General features: G+C 31.3%; 1 protein-coding gene across 2 annotated transcripts in view; it reads right to left on the bottom strand.

Moving 5' to 3' along the window:
• LOC126734936 (phosphatidylinositol 4-kinase type 2-alpha) overlaps positions 1–13052 on the bottom strand; it is a 29127-nt gene that overhangs the window by 4230 nt on the left and 11845 nt on the right. For both annotated transcript variants that reach the window (XM_050438781.1, XM_050438782.1), the window contains exons 4-8: positions 11387–11587; positions 6238–6369; positions 5999–6180; positions 5682–5943; positions 4214–4386 (exon numbers count right to left, since the gene is read on the bottom strand). In XM_050438781.1, coding sequence (XP_050294738.1) covers positions 4214–4386; positions 5682–5943; positions 5999–6180; positions 6238–6369; positions 11387–11587 — 950 coding nt within the window. The remainder of the gene's footprint in view (positions 1–4213; positions 4387–5681; positions 5944–5998; positions 6181–6237; positions 6370–11386; positions 11588–13052) is intronic.

The following is a 13052-nucleotide window of genomic DNA, read 5'->3' as shown; positions in this document are numbered from 1 at the left end:
ATGCGTTTCCGATCTGAATATTACGTGAGTGAATATATTATCTAGATCGTTACAGCCATAACATTTTAACTTGACCACCAACAAATCGTGATCAATGACATGAAATGCCGTAGAATAATCCAAGGCATACTTTTATCGAGCAATACGTTTTATCAAGAGCTCTTATTATGTTCTCAGTAATGTTTAATAAAGCAGTACGGCTGTACTGTGCCTCTCCCTAATGCCAGATTGTCGAGTTGGCAAGATGTTATTAAGGAGAACAGACAACTGTGTATAAAAAATCCATTCTAATACCGTTAAAATTATCCGTAATAAACTTTGATGCACACAATTGACTCACGCCATAACGTTTGGAAGTAGCCTATTTCCAAGCATGAATTATGAATATTTGTAATATGATCAACAATTTGTGGCAGACAAAAGTATAGCATTTGCCGGAAGCATTTGATCGAATATTTATGATTATTTTCTTAATGGTGTCTTGGCTAATAAAAAAAAAATTAAATATTTGAAAAGAAAACCTTTTCGTCACTACAAAAAAGTAGCCATTAATTGCATCAGCATCACATAAGGTAGAATGAAGCTCTGCATTTGCCTTTGATATATTTTGCTGGTCATATAAACGTAAGGTCGCTGCTTGGTTGCTTTGATGGGATTAAGCGTCATATATACGAATATAGTTATGATATATTTGGTGTTACTGAGAGCTGGCTGTCTGGTAATGTTCTTGATGATGTAGTTTATATTAAGGGATATCAATTGTTGAGACTTGATAGACCCACACGGGAGGCGGAGTAGCTATTTATATTAAAAACGGCCTTAATTTTTCGGTCTGTAAAAGCGAGAGTTTAGGATACATTGAACACCTATGGATTAGCCCGCTTATTAATGACAGCTCCCATCTTATCTTGGGTGTAATTTATAGGCCTCTTAATACTAATTGTAATGAATTTTTATCCTGCTTTGAAGACGCTTTGTTGCACTTTTATACAACTATTGTGCCTGGGTGATTTTAATATTAATTTTTTAAATGAATACTCTACTAATACTGTGGCCTTAAATAACATCTTGGAGACATTTAATCTTTCTCAGTATATCTCTGAACCAACTAGATTGACTCAAAAAAGCGAGAGCTTAATTGACCTAATTTGCTTTAATAGTGACCTTAGAATTAGTGTTGAGGTGAAAGATATTAATATTTCTGATCATTATCTTACAACATGTACATTGCTTGATCAGGATCTGATTCCATCAGATAGTATTAATGTAACTTTTAGAAATTTCAAAAGGATTAATATGAATCAATTTCAGCTGACTTGGAAGCAATTGAGTGGAATGCTATTTATATTTTGGATACAGTGGATGAAAAAGTTAATTTTATTTCCACTAAATTAACTACCTTAATTAATAAACATGCACCTCTTAAAATAATGAAACAAGTTGGTTCTAAACCATACTGTCCGTGGTTTACTGATCATATTAAATTATTAAAAAGACTAAGAAATGATGCACTAAATCGATTTCGCCTTACACGTTTGCCTTAACATTGGGAATATTACAAACAGCTTCGTAATACTTTTATAACAGCATATCGCGCAGAAAAAAAAGCATACCTAAATATGAAATTCCAAAGTTGTAACTCTAGACAAAAGTGGGCTGAATTAAAAAAAATTAATGTTGTGAATAGAAAAATAAATTCACTTCCGACTCATTTAAAAAAAACTAACGAGATCAATTCACATTTTGTTAGCACAACGAATTCAAACTCTGCTCCTAAGAAAGACCTTTTAGAATTTTACAAGAATAATAAAATAGTCAATCAGGAATTCTGTTTCGCTGAGGTAACCGAGGATACAATTTCCAATATTGTGCTTGGGATGAAATCTAAGTCTTCTGGAAGCGATGATATTAACATTACTATTTTAATATTGTGTTCCCCCTTTATCATTCCTTATATTAAACATTTAATTAATTATTGTTTACGATTATCAACATTTCCGAGTGCTTGGAAGTCGGCCATTGCTATTCCTTTTCCAAAAGTAAATCAGCCCAATGACTAAGGACAGCTAAGATCTATTTCTATCCTACCAGCTATGTCCAAAATTTTAGAGAAAATTATGGCAATGCAAATTTCTGTCTTTATTTCAAGTAATAATATTTTGCCAGAAAAGCAGTCAGGATTTCGACGTGGACATAATTGTACAACTGCGTTGGCTGAGATTACAGACCGTATTAATGGGGAATTGGATAACAGCAAAGCGAGCGTTCTGGTACTTCTAGACTATTCACGAGCTTTTGACTTGTTAAATCATGATGTTTTGTTGAGTATTTTGGTTTTCGGTTTAATGCCGAATCTATGATTCAATCTTTTCTAAGTAACAGGACGCAGAGGGTATTAGTTGATGGGAAGTACTCTGAGGTAATGACTCAGGTGTCCCACAGGGAAGTGTCTTGGGCCCCCTTCTTTTTACAATTTACACGTCTAATTTTATTAATTCTATTCGCCATTGTGATTATCATTTATATGCCGACGACACTCAAATTTTATACTCTTAAGCCAGAAAATGCGACAGAGGCTAACCTTAGAATAAATACGGATCTTCGGGCGCTTTGTGAGGTGTCTGCGGGTCACATGCTGAGGTTGAACCCCTTGAAATCGGTGAAAATATCTTAAGTCAGTTGGATCGGAGACGCTAATATTTCTTTTAAAAATTCCACTAAAAACCTGAGTTTAATTTGTGACACTAAACTTAAATTTACCGAACACATAACAGCTTGTATTAAAAAATCCTACTGTGCCCTTAAATTTCTTTTTCCTCATAGGCATTACTTAGAAAAGAAAACCAAAATTGAACTATGTGACGCACTCATACTATCACACTTTAACTTCGCGGATAGTGGTTATGGTCCTTTTCTGGATACAACACAAGCCCGCAGAGTGCAAAAGGTTCAAAACTCATGCATACGTTTTATATGTGGCATAAGACGTGGACAACACGTATCACACAAGCTTAAAGAACTTAGCTGGTTGTCAATGTTCAATAGGCGTGTACTGCACTCGGCTTGTCTGTTTTATAACATCATTAAATTTCAGTGTCCTATCTATCTCAGTAGGAAAATTGTTTACAGAACTGATGTTCATAATATGAATATACGTAGAAAATACGTCCTTACGATCCCCAAGCATAATAAGGAACTGTTTAAAAGAGGATTCTCTTATAACATAGCGTCAACCGTAAATAAATTTCAAGTTACTCAATTTAACACATCATTATCCTGTTTCAAAAGAAGGATCAGACAGCAGCTTCTCAGTGAATGAGTTTTTATGGGCGTTTATATACATTTAAGAGAAAATAAGATATTATATACATACAATTTTTTTTTTCTGACCAGAGCTTAATAGTTTTACCATGTACTATCTCTGTACCGCTTAACTGCTAATGGACTAATGGACTTAAAGCTAATGGACCGAGTCATTTCGTTAATGTATTGGGTTTTATTAGGCTTAGGTTAGGTAACTAAATGTAAGTACGGCTTAGAATTTTTCTACGGCTTTAACAGCCTCTCCTTTTGGAGAGAAGCTGACTATAAAGGCCATTTGTTTTATTTATATATTTGTTTTGTATTTGCAAAATTGTTATAATTAATTGGAACAATAAAATGATTTATTATTATTATTATTATTAGATAACGCAAGCCTTGCCAAAAAAGCTTAGGGAGTTTATTCCTCTCCAAGTATGCCAATGTCTCACGTCTCACAGACGTCAATGCAAAATTACGCATTTACCTGTCATTGCTCTAATTGTCAACACTTTTCTGCTTCTTATATTTAGAAAGAGCTTATCTTGCTATTTAAAAATTAGCTTTAAATTATATGTAAGCCCGATAGCTGGCGTTTTACTATCTTTTATGGTTTTATAAGGCGCATGTTTACTAAACAAACGTTAATGTGACTTTCCTGAAAGTTTGCTTTATCAGTGATATCAAAAATATTATTCTAGTAAATACTGCAAAGATCTTGCTCTACATTTAGGTAAATCTAAAAAAGCAGATGTATTAAAAATTCTAGTCGGTTGGAGTTATTACTCGCAAATAGTTCAAAACTTTTAAACTTTTACTTAAATTCCGTTCATTAACTCGGATTTCATTGAGCTGGATGACCGCAGCTTCTACGTCAGAATCAAAACTTAAAATGCATGCAATAAGGACTTACTTTTCTACAACAACCGCCGGCATTTGCACTAACTGCACCGGGGACTTGCCGTCCTTGAGAGCTTGCGTTAGATTTAAAATTTGGCCCCGCATCACAGACATTTGTCGCTCGTACAGATTACGATCGAAACCCTTGTCTTGTTTAAACAGAAGATAAAGATCATCACATAAATCCTGAAAAATAATAACAAAGTTAACATGTGGTAACCATGTTGGTTATCACAATTTTATATGTCACAATATTGTTAATGATGTTTTGTGATGTTGTATTGTTCTAAAACAACATATTTTAAGTAGTTTTTAGCAAGAATAATCTGTTTATTTAAACAAAAAAAGCTGGATTTAATAAAAAGTATATTAAAATGAAAATTCCGTAATTTTACCATTCGAAACTGTATAATACTTGGCCACGGATTTTTATCGTTTTAAATAAATTTGACAGATTTTTAACAAAGTTTTACTGTGTTCACCAAAATGTTTCACCGGGTTTTGCTATGTTTATTTGAGCTGAAAATGCCTGCTGTTAGTGGTTGCGTTGATACAAGATGGAAGAAGTGAGCGTTATGTTCCCCAACGTTATCATCGCGTCTCAAATGGCACCGCATTTATACACGATTTTTAATTTTAATTTTTATAACGTAATTAATTAGTCAATCGGTTTCCGAAGACAGGTGTATAAGTTAATTATTAGAAAGCTGTGTTAAATTAAGTTGTGTGTGAAAAATAGTCACGATTTCATATAAGAACCAATGTTACAGATATTTTCAAAAGTTTTTTCAGTTTACTCTAGTTATTTTTTTTTTTTTAGTAAGGTTTTAAGTAAACAAAAATATTTTTTTATTGTACAGCGAGAGAAATCAATCGGGAAAAAAAATCCGAAAACTTCAAGAATTAATAAAATTAGATGTGTCCATCAAGTATTCAAAACAGCCAACTGGAGGTTACACTAGACCACCTGGAACTGGCACCCAGCAAAGGACTAACGCTCATGTTGATCGTTTTTATCTTTATCATCTCCGAGATCGGATTTATCACATCCGGAATATCAATGTAAACGAACGGAGCATGATATGAGCATTAGATGAAGACTTGGTGAAGCCAATTTTGCTAGTCATAGCCCCTCGACAAGAGTGGTTGATCTTTTTATTACCTACGACTTTGCCAATTTTTTTTATGAGACCTAGTTGAGATAAACCGTTTTTTACCCTTAAAACTCACTGCCCTCCAATTACCGACGCCGATCACCCGTAAATTATTTTTCCCTTAGTTTCTGATATATTCTCTAATATGTTATATTATCTCCTTTTCCAAATAGTTTCATATTATTTTTTTTTAATTACAAAAATGATCGACCCTGCTCTACTATTTAAAATTGTAAAGTACTAATTTGGAAATTCAGTTTAAACTTGTTATAACTAGTTAAACACCTGTAAAAGTTCATAAATATACTTTTATGCATTTATTTTTACCTGTACAAAATTCATATCGCCCAACAAAGGCAGCACTAAATCCTTAATCTCTTTACCAAATGGTACTTTGGCTTGAGGCAACCACGCCCAATGGTAAGGATATGCCCTCCAACTATCCGGATGTTTATACGGGAAAGCCAAACCGTTGTCAATGGCCGCTATCCTAATTTCCGGCATATTAACTAAACTCCAATCGGTGCTGTCGCTTAACTCCACTTGGGCGCTTACCGTGTGTCCGTTGGCTATCGTTGGTTGGTCATATCTGTATTTGAAAAGTTGAATTTCTGCCACTTTTTTTTTAACTTAGGTAATGTTACCTTATTAACCAATTATCATTCCCCCTATCTGTATTCCTAATAATATAATCTAGCACGACTAATCGTTCAAATTGTAATTGAAACTTCTTCGATATTGGTGGTGGTAGAGGCTGCATTTCGAATTTTGAGAGCCAGTAATGAGCGTCTTTGAAGTTATCGACAAATAATTGGAATGATCCTACCTATATGGAGGTGATATATTAATGTTTTGTTATTGTTGGTTTTTATTGTTTGCTTACCTTTGGTGGCAATCCTATCCTATTAAACCGTAAGCCCACATTGGGAAATTGTTCCATAATTGCTCGTTTTACCCTAGCCTTTTGTCTATCTATCCTTAAGTAATTAAATGTTTCTGATACTAATTTTACTACCTGAAAAAAGTTGGTTACAAAAATGTATTAGAATAAAGTCAATGTTAAAATATGCTTTATTGTTACAACACACATATGCTTTTAACAAAGCAATGTGAAATTAGGGCATACTGTAAAACTAATTAAAGACAATGACGATAATTAAATAGATAAAATAAACAAAACTACTAAAATTCGAAGCACAGTAAAAAAACAACAACAAAATAAATCTCTCAAAAAAAAAACTCTTATAAATATATCTGGTAGAGAATTAGAAATGTGAGGACAAATTTAAATTGGCTTCAAGTGACTGACAAAGAATTATAAAAAAGACTCTGGAAGCCTAAAAACATGACAAAATATTGTAGGTGCCTAAAAAACATGGAAATTATGTTAAAGGCATAAAATAATACTCTCAAAATCATGAAACAAAAAGACGTTTTCTAAAAAAATAAAGTTTCTGAAACCAAATAAAAAAAAGTATCTTAAAGCCCGTAACAAAAATGTAATTCAAGTCTCTGTAACATACAAGAAATGACTTCAGATCCACGAATGATACTAGACATCATTACTAGAAAATACCTTGAAGATATAAAAATGTTAAATCTGAACCCCAAATTAGAAGACATTATATATATTTTAATTCATAAACTTTATTAGTTAATTTATTTATTTATTTATTAACGGAATCCATTTACATTCAAGTATAGGAAAAAGTATCACACATCATATCACTCAATATAAAACAAAATCATAGTAAGCAAAGTAAATCATTTAACACAGCCACAAATGATCAACAAGGCTTTGAAGAAAAAATATAATTTACAAAATATGTCTTAGCTTTTGCTTAAAAGTCCCAATTTTAGAGTCAAAGAGATATATTTGTCCTAGAAGTCCAGTCGTGTAGTTCATTCATGCTGTAGTTAGTGTGGTGAAATGGTATTCCAAAAGTTTCAGACAGTCTCAATATTTTGAGAAGAAATTGAGAAGGAAAAAATTTTAAAAGTGACAACAACTAAGGACATTCTATAGCAGCATTTATTTAAGTAGAGAACATAAATCTAGTAGAACTCTTCTTAACTCTAGTAGGCAAATTTAGACTATCCCTCACCGACTGATAATTATATTTGTCCCTGTGATATCCATTTCTAAATGCAGCAATTCTCAAAATTTATTGTGGATTTTTTCGAGCTCGTCGATGTAAAAATTATAATATCCTGACCAAACAACTGAACCATACTTCAAAATTGATCTAATAAGGACAGGAGTAAGGCATTCTAAAAGTAGGCAAACATAGACAAATCAACACCACCTTTATTGCCCTATTTGTTACATGATTGATGTGGCTCTCAAATTAGAATTTTAAGTCCGCATTAAGTTTCCAGACTTAAAACTTCTATTTTAGCTAATTACAAGGTTATTTATTGAGTAAATAAAATTTATAAGTTTTCTTTGCTTTGAAAAAGTAATTTTGGCATTTATTAAAATTAAGTGACATCTTGTTTAAATTACACCAATTAAAAAATTATTGCAGATCCTTTTGTAGAACAACGGCATCATTCAAAGAGTCAATATTTCTAAAGAGACATCATCGCAAAAATTTGAAAACGGAAATTTTTTCACCAAATCAATTAAGAAGAGGCAAAACAAAACAGGGCCATAATGGGATACTTGTTGTATTGCTTCAGATAATGAGCCTGTTGTCACTTCAGTTCTCCCTCCAACAAACTCAGATATCCCCTGAAGAAGAGGATCAGCACTACCTAAAGCCATATATTTTATAATTCCTTAATATTGTATTAAAATTTAAGTTATTTTAATATTTATAATTAAAGTAGGAGGTGTTCTCACTCTGTCTTTTTATATATATTTTTAAAAATCATTCGTTGACATTTGTCGAAATCTTGGGATAAACTGAATTGTCTCCTTGCTGCCCAATTCTCCTTTTTACTTGAAGTGTTTGTTTTGAACTGGGGACTACCTTCAATGCTATTTGTATTTAAGTCTTGTGAAAGATGAAAGAATATTGATTAATTTCAAAATAGGACGTCATCCGACATCCATTACATGTTTATTAGTGGAGTTTTGTAGAGTTATTTAGTGTTATGGTGATTAACGAATTACGGTATTAATGAAAAAAATACTAAATAAACTCGAGAAGCTTATAAAATATAGATAAAGTATTCGAATACATACAAAATGTAATCTACATTTAAGGTAATTGAATTGTGTAATTAAAAGAACAATATGTTTTAGAAAAAACTACAAAAAAAATACAAACTTTGTAAAGAAAATATATATTTTCAGTATATGAATAGAGGTACCAAGAGAATAAATAGGTTATTTTATTAGACCAAACGTTCCTGCAAAAAAAATCACAAAAAGAAACTCATTAATAGAAATGCTGGGTGCTCTGCATTAACGTGGAAACCACTAATTGCTAGTAATTCGAAAGTAATTATTAATAGTATTACCACACCAACTTTAAAGATTTGTTAGAAGAAACAAACAAAGAGATTTCTTAACAAATACTGATTCACCTACAATTGGGAGTATTAAAAAAGAATGGCCTGTGCTTTTTACTAAAAAAGCTTTTTGGCATTTTCCAAAGCTGACCCAAAAAGCTAAGTATAAGAAGTTTACCATTTTTGACGAAGATCAGGACGAAATCGTGCTGCAGTCACTGAGGATACTGGCACATTACTTTAAAGAAGATTTGTCGACCTTTTGTTATCAATTTGACGTAAGTACAGGCTGTAAATATATAATTTTTTAATAGCTTACGGTTTTTTCTTTTTTTAAGAACATCAAACCCGAAAGTCAAGAAATATGGAATCGCATAAGTTTTGGAATTATATTAAAATTTGTATTAATATGGATGTTAACGTTATTTTGGTTACATTCGTTTAGTATATGTACCATTAAAAATAAACTTAGTGAACTTAAGCTTTTAAACATTACTTTAACAAAACATGTAGTTCAAAAAGCAAACACAATAAGGGGCCCATATTGTTTTTCCTGCATGTAAGCATGTTAAATGTTTATAGCTTAATAAATCCTAATATTTTAAGGTTAATTCCATTAAGTTTATCTTTTATCCTTTGTTTCACTACAAAATAAATTTGTTATGTTAAGATATGTTTAAATAAATGTATAAGGAAATATATTTTCATTTTTTCATAAAAGCTTTTAATTTGGGATAATTCCACAATTTTTAAACGAATTTTATTTAAGAAATATTACAGCAAAAATATATTATATCTAAATATAAAATAAAGACACAGAAAACATACCAGCATTTTTTAACCAAAAATATTATAGTAAATTTACAGGGTCTCTGAAAAATGCTTAACCTTTTTTACAGGATTTTTACGGATATAATCGTTGAATTTGCATTAAAACCATTGTAAAAGTAAAAGACTACAGTAAATCTTTAGTAATATTGCTTAAAAATTACTATAATTATTGCTTACATTTTACAGAAGACCGCAGTAAAATTACAAAACAAAAAATTCACATTTTTACAGATATTTTAAATTTACAGTACTAAAATAAGTTTACCACTTCTTTTGCTGGCAACATATGACCTACTAAATTTGCTGTAAAATTACGACATTTTGATTTTCAGTGTCGACATTTTTGCTAAGTTAGTAAGCCCGTTGTCTGTCATTGAGTTCCGCCGATATGATTTAATTCCTTTCAAGCCAGAAAAACTACGTTCAGCTGAAACACTTCTAGAAAGAATGGTCAACATAAGTTTCTTTAAAAATGTCACTATTTTCGAATAACAACTGTTCCAACAGTTTATAGAACTGAATATTGCGGTTATTTTCGTCATTATAGATGAAGAAGTTTAATTCATTTTTTAGTCGTGGCCAATCAGTAAATATATTAGGGAAAGAGCGTTAAATTATTTAATGATTCTATGGAAAGGAAAATCTTTCCAATACTCTTCAAAGCTAATTATATCTATCAAAGTTACAAAAGCAACTTTTTATAAGTCTTGAAATCTCAATATATCAATTTGTCTTGATATTGTGTCTAAAAGTTCATAATATAGAACATTGCACTTTAGAAACACTTTCTTTGGTCGTTAAAGTTTTTCGTCCATGACGATAATTCGATTCCACACTCAAACTCACTGAAAATTATTTTCATTTTTTTTTTTTTCAAAAGTGGCTGGGTCTTTTGAATTTATGACATTCGCTTCATATTTTTGCCGTTCACTGTATATTACTAATCGATATGTACGAGTGCAGAAGTTTAATGAAGAAAATTACCACGATTGTCCGCAGAATTAGCTTCATCATGCCCCCGAAATGTGAGCTTTTGCTTGGCTAAATAAACGGTAACACCAATGGGTAACTGAATAAACTTTCTATTTAATAGCACTTTATCTTTAGATTATTTAATATATAACCTGTAATATTCCTTCAAAGCGTCTTCAATAGTAGTGAATTTTTTTGTAAAGCTTCGAAGAAACTTATAGTCACTTATAGTCAGAGTTTCACTAATTTCTAAACCTACGAACGAAAGTTCTATCTTTTGAATTTCCCTGCTTTTCTATATCAAGAAAAGGCAATATTTTTCAGCTAAAAAACGGTGTTTCTATCAAGATGTAAATTGGGTCATATAATGGATTTTGTAAATAAAATCCAGGACACCAAATAAATTTACTTCCTATAGTTTGAATATAACATAGCGACCGTCGTAAGAGTCGGGAGGTATTGCAATCAGATTATTGTTTCTGCTAATTGTGCTGCATTGACAAATGCGGTGGCTTTGAGAAGATATTTAGCACGCTCCGGTTCTTAGATACTTTTATAAATATTTTTTTTATAGGATCACTCTAATTTTGATAATCAGATAAAATAAAGGACTAATTTGTTACAAAACATAAAACAAAGTAAATTGTTACTGTCAAAGATGGGAATTTTAACGTATTTTAAATTTGTGGTGAAGCGGTGCGTCCTATAGAACAAATTATTGTTTTCCTTCTATTATATTATTGTTGTAAAAGCAACAAATTACTACTTACCCTAGTTTTTGGAACGATATTTAATCCTAATTTACTATCGACGAGGTAAGCTGCTGCCTCCGAAAGGTAACCCTGGTTTGGGATCAAGCATGACCGACCGAAGCAACACGGACAGCACAACTTGTGCATCCATTTGGTCCACTTTGGGTTTAGTCTGCCGTAGGGCTCCTCATCTTTTGGCTTAAATACGGCTATAATTTTCTAAATAAAAAATAATAACAAAATTAAAATATTTTCAAACATTTGAAGAAAAGGAAAAGCAAAGGCCTTTTTATAATGATGATAATAATAATAAATTGTCTTTTATTAGATACCACAAAATACATAAGTAAGTAGTACAAAACATTAATTTAATATTTTAATGGTATAGGTGCAAGCAGTGGCGAAGTCTAGCTGCAGTAGCTATTCATACTTAACCACTGAAGCACCATAGATGGCTTATTTACTAATACACTATAAACAAAAGAAAATTAAGATTTACACTTAAAAGAGATAAAACAAAAATACATTGTGTTTGGCTAGCAAAATTAAAGTAATGACCTAAAAGTACCCAAAATAATTAAAAAAAAAAACTAATAATGTCTAAATATTACAAGTTTTAGACAAAAGATAATATTATCATTTTTAAACAATAATAATAATCATTGTAACACATAAAAAATTTAACAGAATAATAATTTAATAACTGATGCACTCACTTTTCATAATTCCTGGTTTATAATAAAAACTTTAAACGCTTTTTTAAACTTGGTATATGTTAAAGATTTTAACCTGTCAGGAATCCTATTATATAATTTAATACTGTTATATACAAAGCTTCGTTTAAATAAGGCCGTCCGATGACGAGGAATAGTAAATGGACTTGAAATACGTAGGACTCGTGAATGTACGAAAGTTCTTAAAACAAATGTATCTTTTAATGAATAAAAAGCATTGGGGCATGTCATTAATTTGTGAAGAAAGTTACCCACATGAAGAGCTCTACGATCTTCCATTCTTAACCATCCCAACTCCTCAATTTTAGCACTAATACGATCATACTTTCTTAAGCCAAATATAAGTCTAGCGCAAGTATTTTGAACTTTCTGGATTCTATAATTTGTGTTGATATCCAAAGCATGGTCCATAGATAAAATCGCAGTAATTAAAATTTGACAACACTAGTGATTCACATAGATTCTTTCGAAGTTGTTGGCTTAAGATATGTCTGCTGGAATATAAAAGTTTTAACGAAAGGTAGGCTTTTTGTGTAATCTTAGAAACATGCATTTTAAATCTTATATCAGTGTCCACCCACATACCCAAATTCCTTGCAGTTTTAACAACAGGAATCTCTACACCATTAATATTTACATCTAAATGCTCTCTAATAAAATCAATTCTCGTTTTAGGGCCAAATATTAGTAATAAAGATTTTGAGCCATTCAATTTTAAATTATGTTGTGCTGAGAGTTCATTTACAATTTTTAGATCTTCATTAATTAATGTATTTGCCAATAAAACATCAGCAGAATTAAAATTAAAATAAAGTTGTGTATCGTCAGCATAGGCTTGGCGTTTACAATGTTTTATTGACTGCAAAATACTAGAAGTATATACCAAAAACAGTACAGTAAGGACCCAACACGCTACCCTGAGGAACACCAGATAAAATGGAGATAGAATC

This window comes from Anthonomus grandis, chromosome 4 (genome assembly GCF_022605725.1).
Source record: "Anthonomus grandis grandis chromosome 4, icAntGran1.3, whole genome shotgun sequence".
Lineage (NCBI taxonomy): Eukaryota > Metazoa > Arthropoda > Insecta > Coleoptera > Curculionidae > Anthonomus > Anthonomus grandis.
This window is presented reverse-complemented; position numbering and strand designations above follow the sequence as displayed.